Source organism: Oncorhynchus mykiss, chromosome 6 (genome assembly GCF_057628025.1).
Source record: "Oncorhynchus mykiss isolate SJ-2025 chromosome 6, ASM5762802v1, whole genome shotgun sequence".
Lineage (NCBI taxonomy): Eukaryota > Metazoa > Chordata > Actinopteri > Salmoniformes > Salmonidae > Oncorhynchus > Oncorhynchus mykiss.
In genome coordinates this window covers 75351409-75364163 of record NC_143027.1, presented here as the reverse complement: position 1 = coordinate 75364163, position 12755 = coordinate 75351409, and the positions used below count along the sequence as shown (strand labels likewise).

At 40.8% G+C, this 12755-nt stretch overlaps 1 protein-coding gene across 1 annotated transcript; it reads right to left on the bottom strand.

Annotated features, from left to right (window-relative positions):
• Positions 1–3677: 3677 nt before the first annotated feature.
• On the bottom strand, positions 3678–12496 carry heatr3 (HEAT repeat containing 3). The gene is made up of 15 exons (XM_021607688.3): positions 12185–12496; positions 10907–11079; positions 10478–10565; positions 9866–9969; positions 9547–9656; positions 9296–9436; positions 7384–7673; positions 6948–7038; positions 6568–6722; positions 6281–6363; positions 5540–5676; positions 5310–5398; positions 5009–5152; positions 4659–4835; positions 3678–4544 (listed from the first exon to the last, which is right to left on the bottom strand). Exons 1-15 carry the CDS (start codon positions 12326–12328, stop codon positions 4431–4433), a joined length of 2040 nt encoding a protein of 679 aa, XP_021463363.2. The 5' UTR covers positions 12329–12496; the 3' UTR covers positions 3678–4430.
• Between the last annotated feature and the right edge of the window lie 259 nt (positions 12497–12755).

Sequence of the window (12755 nt, the reverse complement as noted above, 5' to 3'; positions counted from 1 at the left end):
CTGAAAACCTCATTCATGCCTTTGTTTTATCAAGCCTGGACTACTGCAACACCATTCTCTAGTCTCCCCGCCAAAACACTGGACAGACTTCAACATATCAAAAAATTCCGCTGCACAAGTCCTCATACACACACACCAGACCTTGGGACCACATCACCCCCATACTCAAACTCCACCAGCTCCCAGATCAATAACACACACACTGGACTGGCACCCACATAACTTACTGACCTACTGGCACCCACATAACTTACTGACCTCCTGCACCCCTACCTGTTCACTGCGTTCCTCGGCCTGCTCACAATCCCTCACACCAGGCTCCGCTCCATTGAAGACGAGGATTTTAGCAGTGCAGGTCCCCAACTCTGGAACTCTCTCCACTCCATGTCAGCAATTCACAATGCATACACATATTCAAGTCCACACTATACAGACCTCTTCACACAGGCTTACCCGTAGTCGCTGTTGTTTTAGTTTTTATATTTTCTAGCTCACTTCCTTGATTGGTCTGTCATGTTTAGTGTTCTCCATGGTTAATCTGTCATCATGTTTAGTGTTCTCCATGGTTAATCTGTCATCATGTTTAGTGTTCTCCATGGTTAATCTGTCTTTATGTTTAGTGTTCTCCATGGTTAATCTGTCATCATGTTTAGTGTTCTCCATGGTTAATCTGTCATCATGTTTAGTGTTCTCCATGGCTAGTCAGTCATCATGTTCAGTGTTCTCCATGGTTAATCTGTCATCATGTTTAGTGTTCTCCATGGTTAATCTGTCATCATGTTTAGTGTTCTCCATGGTTAATCTGTCATCATGTTTAGTGTTCTCCATGGCTAGTCAGTCATCATGTTCAGTGTTCTCCATGGTTAATCTGCCATGTTCAGTGTTCTCCATCGTTAGTCTGTCCTTATGTTTAGTGTTCTCCATGGTTAATCTGTCATCATGTTTAGTGTTCTCCATGGCTAGTCTGTCATCATGTTTAGTGTTCTCCATGGCTAGTCAGTCATCATGTTCAGTGTTCTCCATGGCTAGTCTGTCATCATGTTTAGTGTTCTCCATGGCTAGTCAGTCATCATGTTCAGTGTTCTCCATGGCTAGTCTGCCATGTTCAGTGTTCTCCATCGTTAGTCTGTCCTTATGTTTAGTGTTCTCCATGGTTAATCTGTCATCATGTTTAGTGTTCTCCATGGTTAGTCTGTCCTTATGTTTAGTGTTCTCCGTGGTTAATCTGTCCTTATGTTTAGTGTTCTCCATGGTTAATCTGTCATCATGTTTAGTGTTCTCCATGGTTAGTCTGTCCTTATGTTTAGTGTTCTCCGTGGTTAATCTGTCATCATGTTTAGTGTTCTCCATCGTTAGTCTGTCCTTATGTTTAGTGTTCTCCATGGTTAATCTGTCATCATGTTTAGTGTTCTCCATGGTTAGTCTGTCCTTATGTTAGGTGTTCTCCGTGGTTAATCTGTCATCATGTTTAGTGTTCTCCATGGTTAGTCTGTCTTTATGTTTAGTGTTGTCCATGGTTAATCTGTCATCATGTTTAGTGTTCTCCATGGTTAATCTGTCATCATGTTTAGTGTTCTCCATGGTTAATCTGTCATCATGTTTAGTGTTCTCCATGGTTAGTCTGTCATCATGTTTAGTGTTCTCCATGGTTAATCTGTCATCATGTTTAGTGTTCTCCATGGTTAGTCTGTCCTTATGTTTAGTGTTCTCCATGGTTAATCTGTCTTTATGTTTAGTGTTCTCCATGGTTAGTCTGTCCTTATGTTTAGTGTTCTCCATGGTTAGTCTGTCATCATGTTTAGTGTTCTCCATGGTTAATCTGTCATCATGTTTAGTGTTCTCCATGGTTAATCTGTCATCATGTTTAGTGTTCTCCATGGTTAGTCTGTCATCATGTTTAGTGTTCTCCATGGTTAATCTGTCATCATGTTTAGTGTTCTCCATGGTTAATCTGTCATCATGTTTAGTGTTCTCCATGGTTAGTCTGTCCTTATGTTTAGTGTTCTCCATGGTTAATCTGTCATCATGTTTAGTGTTCTCCATGGTTAGTCTGTCCTTATGTTTAGTGTTCTCCATGGTTAATCTGTCTTTATGTTTAGTGTTCTCCATGGTTAGTCTGTCCTTATGTTTAGTGTTCTCCATGGTTAGTCTGTCCTTATGTTTAGTGTTCTCCATGGTTAGTCTGTCCTTATGTTTAGTGTTGTCCATGGTTAATCTGTCATCATGTTTAGTGTTCTCCATGGTTAGTCTGTCCTTATGTTTAGTGTTCTCCATGGTTAGTCTGTCCTTATGTTTAGTGTTCTCCATGGTTAGTCTGTCCTTATGTTTAGTGTTGTCCATGGTTAATCTGTCATCATGTTTAGTGTTCTCCATGGTTAATCTGTCATCATGTTTAGTGTTCTCCATGGTTAATCTGTCATCATGTTTAGTGTTCTCCATGGTTAGTCTGTCATCATGTTTAGTGTTCTCCATGGTTAATCTGTCATCATGTTTAGTGTTCTCCATGGTTAATCTGTCATCATGTTTAGTGTTCTCCATGGTTAGTCTGTCATCATGTTTAGTGTTCTCCATGGTTAATCTGTCATCATGTTTAGTGTTCTCCATGGTTAGTCTGTCCTTATGTTTAGTGTTCTCCATGGTTAATCTGTCATCATGTTTAGTGTTCTCCATGGTTAATCTGTCTTTATGTTTAGTGTTCTCCATGGTTAGTCTGTCCTTATGTTTAGTGTTCTCCATGGTTAATCTGTCATCATGTTTAGTGTTCTCCATGGTTAATCTGTCATCATGTTTAGTGTTCTCCATGGTTAATCTGTCATCATGTTTAGTGTTCTCCATGGTTAGTCTGTCCTTATGTTTAGTGTTCTCCATGGTTAATCTGTCTTTATGTTTAGTGTTCTCCATGGTTAGTCTGTCCTTATGTTTAGTGTTCTCCATGGTTAGTCTGTCCTTATGTTTAGTGTTCTCCATGGTTAATCTGTCATCATGTTTAGTGTTCTCCATGGTTAATCTGTCATCATGTTTAGTGTTCTCCATGGTTAGTCTGTCCTTATGTTTAGTGTTCTCCATGGTTAATCTGTCATCATGTTTAGTGTTCTCCATGGTTAGTCTGTCTTTATGTTTAGTGTTCTCCATGGTTAATCTGTCATCATGTTTAGTGTTCTCCATGGTTAGTCTGTCCTTATGTTTAGTGTTCTCCATGGTTAATCTGTCATCATGTTTAGTGTTCTCCATGGTTAGTCTGTCTTTATGTTTAGTGTTCTCCATGGTTAATCTGTCATCATGTTTAGTGTTCTCCATGGTTAGTCTGTCCTTATGTTTAGTGTTCTCCATGGTTAATCTGTCATCATGTTTAGTGTTCTCCATGGTTAATCTGTCATCATGTTTAGTGTTCTCCATGGTTAGTCTGTCCTTATGTTTAGTGTTCTCCATGGTTAATCTGTCATCATGTTTAGTGTTCTCCATGGTTAGTCTGTCCTTATGTTTAGTGTAACGGTACTTTTACATTATTTTTGTGATTTTGTTGCATTTTATCCTGCTGATTCTATTGTATATAAAGTGACTTTGCGTGTCGTGAAAAACACATCAAATAAAATGTATTATATCCTCCCCAGTATCAGAACAAGGTAATCAATGTACTTTCAGCAACCCAAATCATGTTAAATAAATCACCTTGTAAATGGATGGTGTGTTCTGCTTTATTCATGACATCTCACATGGTCAGTAGACACTGGGGGGTAAACAGATGGCCTTGTCATACAATGGTAAATGCCTGCAGGCAGTAGAGCCATAGCAAACCAAAGGTCAGGAAACACTAGGCCTGTCCATCTCATTTTCCATGACAGCACAACATGACAGAGTCATTAAATGGGGTCAGATAGCGGATTCTTGGGTGAGAAGCACATGAATACTACAACTGGTCATTCCTAACACGGAGGGCTACACTATGAGTGTGTGACGTGAGAGTTGGTTGATAAAGATGTGTAAAATAAACCATACAATGTTCTGTCAATACCTTTAAAATACAGCACATTGAAATGTACTTTTATACATAAAGTAAAACAATGCGTCACTATGTACTGCAACAGTAATTCAAAATAACGCACGTTAAAAAAAAATTTGGACAAATAATTATGTAAACACTCACCTACCAAGGAAAATAGTTAAGCATTTCAGTCAGAACATTAAAACAAAAAGATACCCAACATCAAAATCAGTTATATAGATGTTAAAGGAATAGTTCACTCAAAAACAATGATTTTGGAATGAACTGTCCCTTTAATGAGGGTCTATTAGGGAATTCCCCTCAACCCCATTCCCTCTGTTCTGTCCAAAGGCTCTATGGGCAACTCTGGGTCCATTGTATTGTAAATTATGAGTCATTTCATCTTATGTCAGCCAGTCAGTCAGATGGTGTCGTAGTCAGGCCGCTGTCATTTTTTTACCACAGTCTCCAGGTAGCCAATAAACCTTCTTAGGTTGACTTTGATGTTGTCCAGCACACACAGCTGCTCAGGGCTGTACTTTCCCTTCCCCTCTTTACGAATCTGTAGACAGAGTACATATAGAGGACAGGAAACAGCAATTAAACAGATGACAACAGTGATTTGCATAAAGAATACATACAAACTGTTCCTAGTGATGGGCTGCAGCTCTATTACCTTAGCCTTGAAGACAGGTTGAAGTGCCTTCAGAGCCGCCAGTAAGTTGATGTTTTTAGCTGCTCTCTCTGCCTCGTCTCCATCCGCAAAAACATCAAACAGAGCATCCAGGGCCTCTCCACAAACCACAAGGTCGGCATCCTTTGTAGCAACTTGGAGTAAGGCATTGCCAATCATCTATACAAAATATATTGCAGTGTTTTTACATCATGGTCACAAAGCCAATATGGGTTAATAAAACATTTTAAAAAAGAAAGAAAAGAGGAACAAAAATAGTTAATTCAGAAGAAATCATAATCTAAAATACATTTCATACGAATCAAAAACTAGGCATGAAAATAATAATTTACCTGCAGAGTTTCAGCTGTCCTCTTCTCTTTAGCCAGTGTGCTTCCTGTGATGCCTAGGATGGCCAGAGCGTTCACTCTCACACTGACCACGTCACAGCAGGTCGCCGCCTCGCTCAGGCTCATCAGCTGCTGGGGTGTCATACACTGGCAACACACACACACAAACATAAACAATGAGTCATCCAAGAGACACATCGGGATAGTGCTATGGTATTGTATAAACTAACAGATAGGTGACAGTATGGCTAGGTAAAATGTACTTCAGAGGGAAACTCTACTCTGCTTGAGTCAGCTGTCTTACCTGTGGGATTTTCATATAGGCTATGATCTGTAAGAGGGATCGCATGGCACTGGTAACTGCCTCAAGGAATTCCTCCTCCTTAGGGATCTCTGAGTAAGCAAATTAACCAAAAATAAATTATGAAAGAGACAATTACTCTCCTTTCATTGTTGTAAAAGTGAATCAACCTATCTAGGAAATGTAGGATTTAATACAAATAATGAAGAGATGGTACGACATGTAGATCTAACCTGGAGGACTGAAGACCAGCGTGGACAGGTGTTGTGCGACAGCCTGAAGAGCGGCTGCTCCCCCTAGGGACTCAGCGTCCATAGTAGACAGCATGTTGTGAAGGCACGTCAGGGCCCTGTACTGCACCCGATGCATCCTGGGGGGGAAATTGATTTTATTCAACTCCTAAAGGCAGGTAGCGATGTGGTAAACAAAGTGTACACCCAGTAATGCCATTATATTATAGCTTTTACATCCCTTATCTCACCTCATTTGCTCACATTGTATATAGACTTATTTTTCTACTGTATGTTTGTTTTACTCCATGTGTAACTCTGTTGTTGTTTGTGTCAAACTGCTTTGCTTTATCTTGGCCAGGTCGCAGTTGTAAATGAGAACTTGTTCTCAACTAGCCTACCTGGTTAAATAAAGGTGTTCTCAACTAGCCTACCTAGTTAAATAAAGGTGTTCTCAACTAGCCTACCTGGTTAAATAAAGGTGTTCTCAACTAGCCTACCTGGTTAAATAAAGGTGTTCTCAACTAGCCTACCTGGTTAAATAAAGGTGAAATAAAATAAAAAATGAAGCAAGAAAAATAGAGTACCTCAATCAAATTAGTGTACACTAATGCATATCGGTTCAGGGTTACTAGGATCATGACAAACCTCTCAAATGATCTTGTGATCTACTATATCACAGAATATCTAGTGTCTCATTCATTAAAGGCAAAGAAAATGACACCATGCTTGACAGATAATTACTTTTTCATCAACATTTTCCAGGTGGGATTATGACGACATACGTCCATCGCCTCGCTGCTGGGGAACTGGGTCTTCTTGAGAACCTTGAACATATAGAGACATGGATGGTTATCACCTTCATACAGTGTAGTGGCTATAACAGAGATAGTAGGAACACACATTAGTCTAGTACCATGACATTACTTATTTTATATTTTGCATGTGAAAACAGAGGGAACATCAAAAAAGACAAACATGAGAAATGAAGTAAAACAATTATGCTAGGTGAGGAAAGAAATCCCCCACACCTTCTCTGGGATGTTGTGGTTGATCAGAGCCGCGTGGACCTCAGCAGACAGACACAGTGGGGACAGGAGGCTGGTGTTCCCTTCAGAGAGGCCGTCAGGACACATCTCACTCTCGTCGCTGCTCGACGCCTCCTCCCACTCATCGTCTGACGGGTCTACAAAATAAACACACCATGAGCCACAACAGCCGAAGTACACCTCAAAAGCAACAAAAGCTCATTTTAAATCCTAAATATGCATTTGAGCATCAGACAACAGTAAAAATGCTGTCCTCTTATCTATGAACATGCACCAGACAGCTGTGTCAAACAGTAATGAAAACAAAGCTCCCCAGGTCAGTACTGCTCTGCTGCCCAAACACTGCTGCCCACAGCACTCACCATCAGAGCAGCACATGTTGACGATGATCTCCAAGGACGTCTGCTGGGCTGTCAGCAAGGCCGTCGCCTCCCTCAGCTCCTCCTTGCCCCTCTAAAGAAAAGCAGACTATTGACACTGCAGCAGGGACACAGCCACCTCTTACGTCCCTGAGTAAACCCTGCTGTGTGTCCCTCTTTTCCTGTCTGCTGAACAAAGCGGTATCTCCCTGAGGAGAGGGCCACTACAGCTCTGAATACCAACTGCAATACTCTGTGCTACTTTATCAATATTCAACTGTTTCATAGCATTCAACAATGAGGAGTCAGGTACGTACACTGAATATTAAAAACTGAAAATGCAATACTCTTTACTCAACCCTGTCACTTTGGATCTCTATAACCATAACTCAGAAACAAACCCATCAAACTCTTTTGAGTGAAAAAGGACAGGACTTACAGGCAGGAGGTCAGAGAAGTCTTTATCTATCTTGTTTGCCTTTCCATTTGTCCTCGGTCCAACCCCCTCCTCCATCTCCTCTACAGCCATATTCCCTGCAGCTGCCTGGTGGTCCTCCATGTTCCCTGCCTCTGAGGCAGTGGCACTGCGGGCCACCTCAGCCTGGCGGAGCTGGGGTATCAGCGTGCCAGCATCCAGCTCCAAGCACTGGGACAGGGTGGCCATCAGGGCGTTGAGGGTCTGGGCCTGGCGGGCCGTGGGCAGGCTGCTCTTCAGGTTCCACACTGACCCTGTCAATGGACGGAGCACAAAGCACACAATGAGCACTGGAATCAGACTAGTTATTTAGTTAGGCTATTAACAAACCTCTTCCAAACTAGAGGTTGACCGATTAATCGGAATGGCCGATTAATTAGGGCCGAGATCAAGTTTTCATAACAATCGCTAATCGGCATTTTTGGACAGCGATTATGGCCGATTACATTGCACTCCACGAGGAGACTGCGTGGCAGGCTGACTACCTGTTATGCGAGTGCAGCAAGGAGCCAAGGTAAGGTGCTAGGCTAGCATTAAACTTATCTTATAAAAAACAATCAATCTTAACATAATCACTAGTTAACTACACGTGGTTGATGATATTACTAGTTTATCTAGCTTGTCCTGTGGTGCATATAATCGATGCGGTGCCTGTTAATTTATCATTGAACCACAGCCTACTTCGCCAATCGGGTAATTTAACAAGCGCATTCGTGAAAAAACTCTGTCGTTGCACCAATGTGTACTTAACCATAAACATCAATGCCTTTGTTAAAATCAATACACAAGTATATATTTTTAAACATGCATATTTAGTTAATATTGCCTGCTAACATGAAATTATTTTAACTAGGGAAATTGTGTCACTTCTCTTGCGTTCTGTGCAAGCAGAGTCAGGAGATATGCAGCAGTTTGGGCTGCCTGGCTCGTTGGGAACTGTGTGAAGACCATTTCTTCTTAACAAAGACCGTAATTAATTTGCCAGTATTATACATAATTATGACATAACATTGAAGTTTGTGCAATGTAACAGCAATATTTAGACTTAGGGATGCCACCCGTTAGATAAAATACGGAATGGTTCCGTATTTCACTGAAAGAATAAATGTTTTGTTTTCGAAATGATAGTTTCCGGATTTTACCATATTAATGACCTAAAACTTGTATTTCTGTGTGTTATTATATTATAATTAAATCTATGATTTGATATTTGATAGAGCAGTCTGACTGAGCAGTGGTAGGCAGCAGCAGGCTCGTAAGCATTCATTCAAACAGCACTTTCGTGCGTTTTGCCAGCAGCTCTTCGCTGTGCTTCAAGCATTGCGCTGTTTATGACTTCAAGCCTATCAACTCCCGAGATTAGGCTGGCAATACTAAAGTACCTATTAGAACATCCAATAGTCAAAGGTTAATGAAATACAAATGGTATAGAGAGAAATAGTCCTATAATAACTACAACCTAAAACATATTACCTGGGAATATTGAAGACTCATGTTAAAAGGAACCACCAGCTTTTATATGTTCTGAGCAAGGAACATAAACGTTATCTTTTTTACATGGCACATATTGCACTTTTACTTTCTTCTCCAACACTTTGTTTTTGCATTATTTAAACCAAATTGAACATGTTTCATTATTTATTTGAGACTAAATTGATTTTATTGATATTTTATTGTATCATATTAAATTAAAATAAGTGTTAATTCAGTATTGTTGTAATTGTCATTATTACAAATACATAAATATAATAAAAATATAATTTTAAAAAATAAAAACGTTTTTATTTTAAAATCGGCTGATTAATCGGTATTGGCGTTGAAAAATAATAATCGGTCGACCTCTAATAATGTGACAACAAAGATGTTGTAGCCATACCTGCAGCCAGTGTTCTGAGCAGTGTGTGAGCCATGTCCGCCTGTGAGGATAGCAGCACACTCTCTAGAGTCCCCAATACAGCATTGTTCATACTACACAGCAACTCTGCGTTGTCCTCAGTCACTGTGTGCAAACAGTGGGCTAAAGACAGAGGGAGCAGGGACTTACTACAAAATACATAATCAAGTCAAATATCTAAATGGTGAAAATGCTCATTAAAGTTGTGTGAAAATTGGTTTGATGAGACTAACCTGCAGACAAAGCCAGCTTGATGTTGTGAGTGTGTCGCTCCAGACACTGTAGGATAACATCCAGAATGCCTGCTTTGTTGAACACAGAGAGTGCCTGGCTACTGCTCTCACTGACAGACAGGGTGATGATACAACAGGAGAGTATGGTGTGAAAGAACCATAGAAACATTGGCAAGCTAACAGAATTGAATTGAGTTTTGGGTTATGGGAAGGCTTCCTGATGCATGTCCAGATCACAAGGTGGAACTATGAAAGTAGGTTGACCGACCAGCTGACATTTGTGTTACTACTACTGTGACATTTACTGCTTTTTTCTTACCAGAGATTCCACAGCAAGTTAACTGCTTCATTGGCTACATCTTCCACTGTGTTTTTCTGCCCTTTTAACGAGAGGGCATCATTGGTCTCAAACACAGCACAGCACTGTGGAGAAACAGTACTGGGGTTCAGACACTATGAAAACACCAGACCTAGGTTCAAATACATGTGTATTTGAGTATCCAATATACTTTTTTCAGTGAGTATTTTCAAATACACAGCCCAGAACAAGTTCCTTTATTTGAGTATTTTCAAATATTTATTTCAAATACTGTTTCCAAGTGCATATTCAAATATGTGTCTTTTCAAATAAAATATAGGTCCAGCCATCTTAATACTTACTTTGAATGTATGTCAAAGTCATTCAGATATTTGAAGTAGTATTTGAACCCAGGTCTGGAAAACATACAGCCCTATAAAATAGCTATGCATTGATGCAACTAACCATCAAGGAATGGAGGTATGTAGGTGCTTCACTTTTCACACATGCACACCATGAAACATGTTGTTCAAAATGTGAAAAAACATAACCTTTGCGCAGCAGGGCCACACCCATAAATACATCAACTTTAAGGTGTCAATCATGGGAATGATTAATGAGGCACGGCCTCACCTCTCGAAGCAGAGCAGTCAGAGGAGTCATGACGTCCTGTTTCACCATGTCCTCACACACCTCATGACCCCCACAGGCACTCAGGTTCCTGATGTGAGAAGAACACATCACTCAGTCGTTGAACGATAATTATCACATCAGTACTAACAGTTAATTAAGGGTGTGGTATTTCAAGAGGACTCTCTCAATGTCTGTTTAGCAAGCCAAAGCATCCTTCACTAACCAACTTCTGTCGTACAGCACATAATGGCTTCAACAACCATCTACATTCACATCTAACGTTTACCACACTCTCTGAACAATCTAGCAATATCTGATAGGCTTGATTCTCAGTCCAGACTCCACACCATCCCTCTCACATCTCAAAGTGGTTCTGTTAAGTGGCTAGTACTGGGTAGAGAACCTCCCTATGGGAGGCTGAGGGCTCACCTGAGTGCCCCTGTGGCAGTCTCCCTGACGGCCAGGCTGCGGTCCAGCAGTAAGGGCCCGAGACGTCTCACCGCATCCCGCTGGAGGAAGCCTGGGATGGTCTGGCTCTGCTGCACGAGGCGTGATATGCTGGCACAAGCAAACTCACGCACATCTGCACTGGGACTCTGCAACTAAACACATTCAGTATAAATAGGGGTTATTTGGATATTCACTTTTCCATACCATCTCTGTGTTCTTTTACCTTCCAGTTGTATATGTGGGAAACACTGTTAAGTGGCACTGAACTAGATTTTACAACATACTGAACAAAAATATAAAATGCAACAAGTTTACTGAGTTACAGTTCATATAAGAAAATCAGTCAACTGAAATAAATTCATTAGGCCCGGCCTAATCTATGGATTTCACATGACTGGGCAGGGGAGCAGCCATGGGTTGGCCTGGGAAAATGAGTTTTTCTCCACAAAAGGGTTTTATTTGAGACAGAAATACTCCTCAGTTTCATCTGCTGTCCGAGTGGCTGGTCTCAGACGATCCCGCAGGTTTAGAAGCTGGATGTGGAGGTCCTGGGCTGGTGTGGTTTCAGGTCGTCTGCGGTTGAGGCCGGTTTAATGTTCTGCCAAAATCTCTAAAAACGATGTTGGAGGCGGCTTACGGTAGAGAAATTAACATTCAATGCTCTGGCAACAGTTCTGGTGGACATTCTTGCAGGCAGCATGCCACTTGCACGCTTCCTCAAAACTTTATATATCTGTGGCATTGTGCTGTGACAAAACTGCACATTTTAGAGTGGCCTTTTATTGTCCCCAGCACAAGGTGCACCTGTTTAATCTTCTTGATATGCCACACTTGTGGATGGATTATGAGTTATTTTGGCAAATGAGAAATGCTCACTAACATGGGTTTAAACAATTTGTGCACACAATGAGAAATACACTTTTGTGCATATGCAAAACTTCTGGGATCGTTTGTATCAGCTCATGAAACATGGGACCAACACTTTACATGTTGTGTTTATATTTTTGTTCAGTAGAGTTCTGTGAAATATTAATGCATTTTTGGGGGGGGGCACATTTGAGCATGATTATAAAAATGTAATACCACGTGTTTGCCTGGTTTTTTTTTTGCATTTGCGGGAAGGTCCTTAGGAAGACATTTAATTTGTCATTTGGAAACATTGACATGCTTATGAAAAGCAGCAAGCTTTTCTAAAATAGAGTGCAAAATCCATTAGACCGAAATAAAAGTACTGTGGTCAGATCTTGGTGCTCTTACTTTCTCCAGTAACTCCCCAGCTGGAGAGTCGACTCCATCACAGACTTCATCGTGGTCCTCTTCCACTTCCTTTACAGCAGTTACAGACAGTCCCTCTGCGTTGAACTGTGGACGTCTAAATTTGTTAGTCTTACTTTTACCCATAGTTTATTTCGATCAATATCGTTTCTCACTTAATCTATCATGTAGTAGGCTGTCACACTCTCACGTTTCGCATCATTTTAAGCCATGTGGAACATCGGTGGAGATTCGTCGGGGTGCCGTAAAATGGTCCTTACTCTCGCAATGCATAAGGGGTGTCGTATTTATGTCGCAAAGACGAGACCAGGGCCCCGTTTTCCGCTTCATAGATTAATAATTATACTCCCTTCTTTGAAATAACTATGGGTCTAACATGGCTGGAAAACCACAAACGAATTTTCAGTGAATAGTGTTACCAATGCTTAAACGTATGAATACAATAAAAACTGTAAAGACCAAATCACACATTGAGATTTACTTTCAAACAAGTTGTATAGACATTCACAATCTGGAGCAAAGGCATAGCTGTCTACAGGTTGCAACCATATAC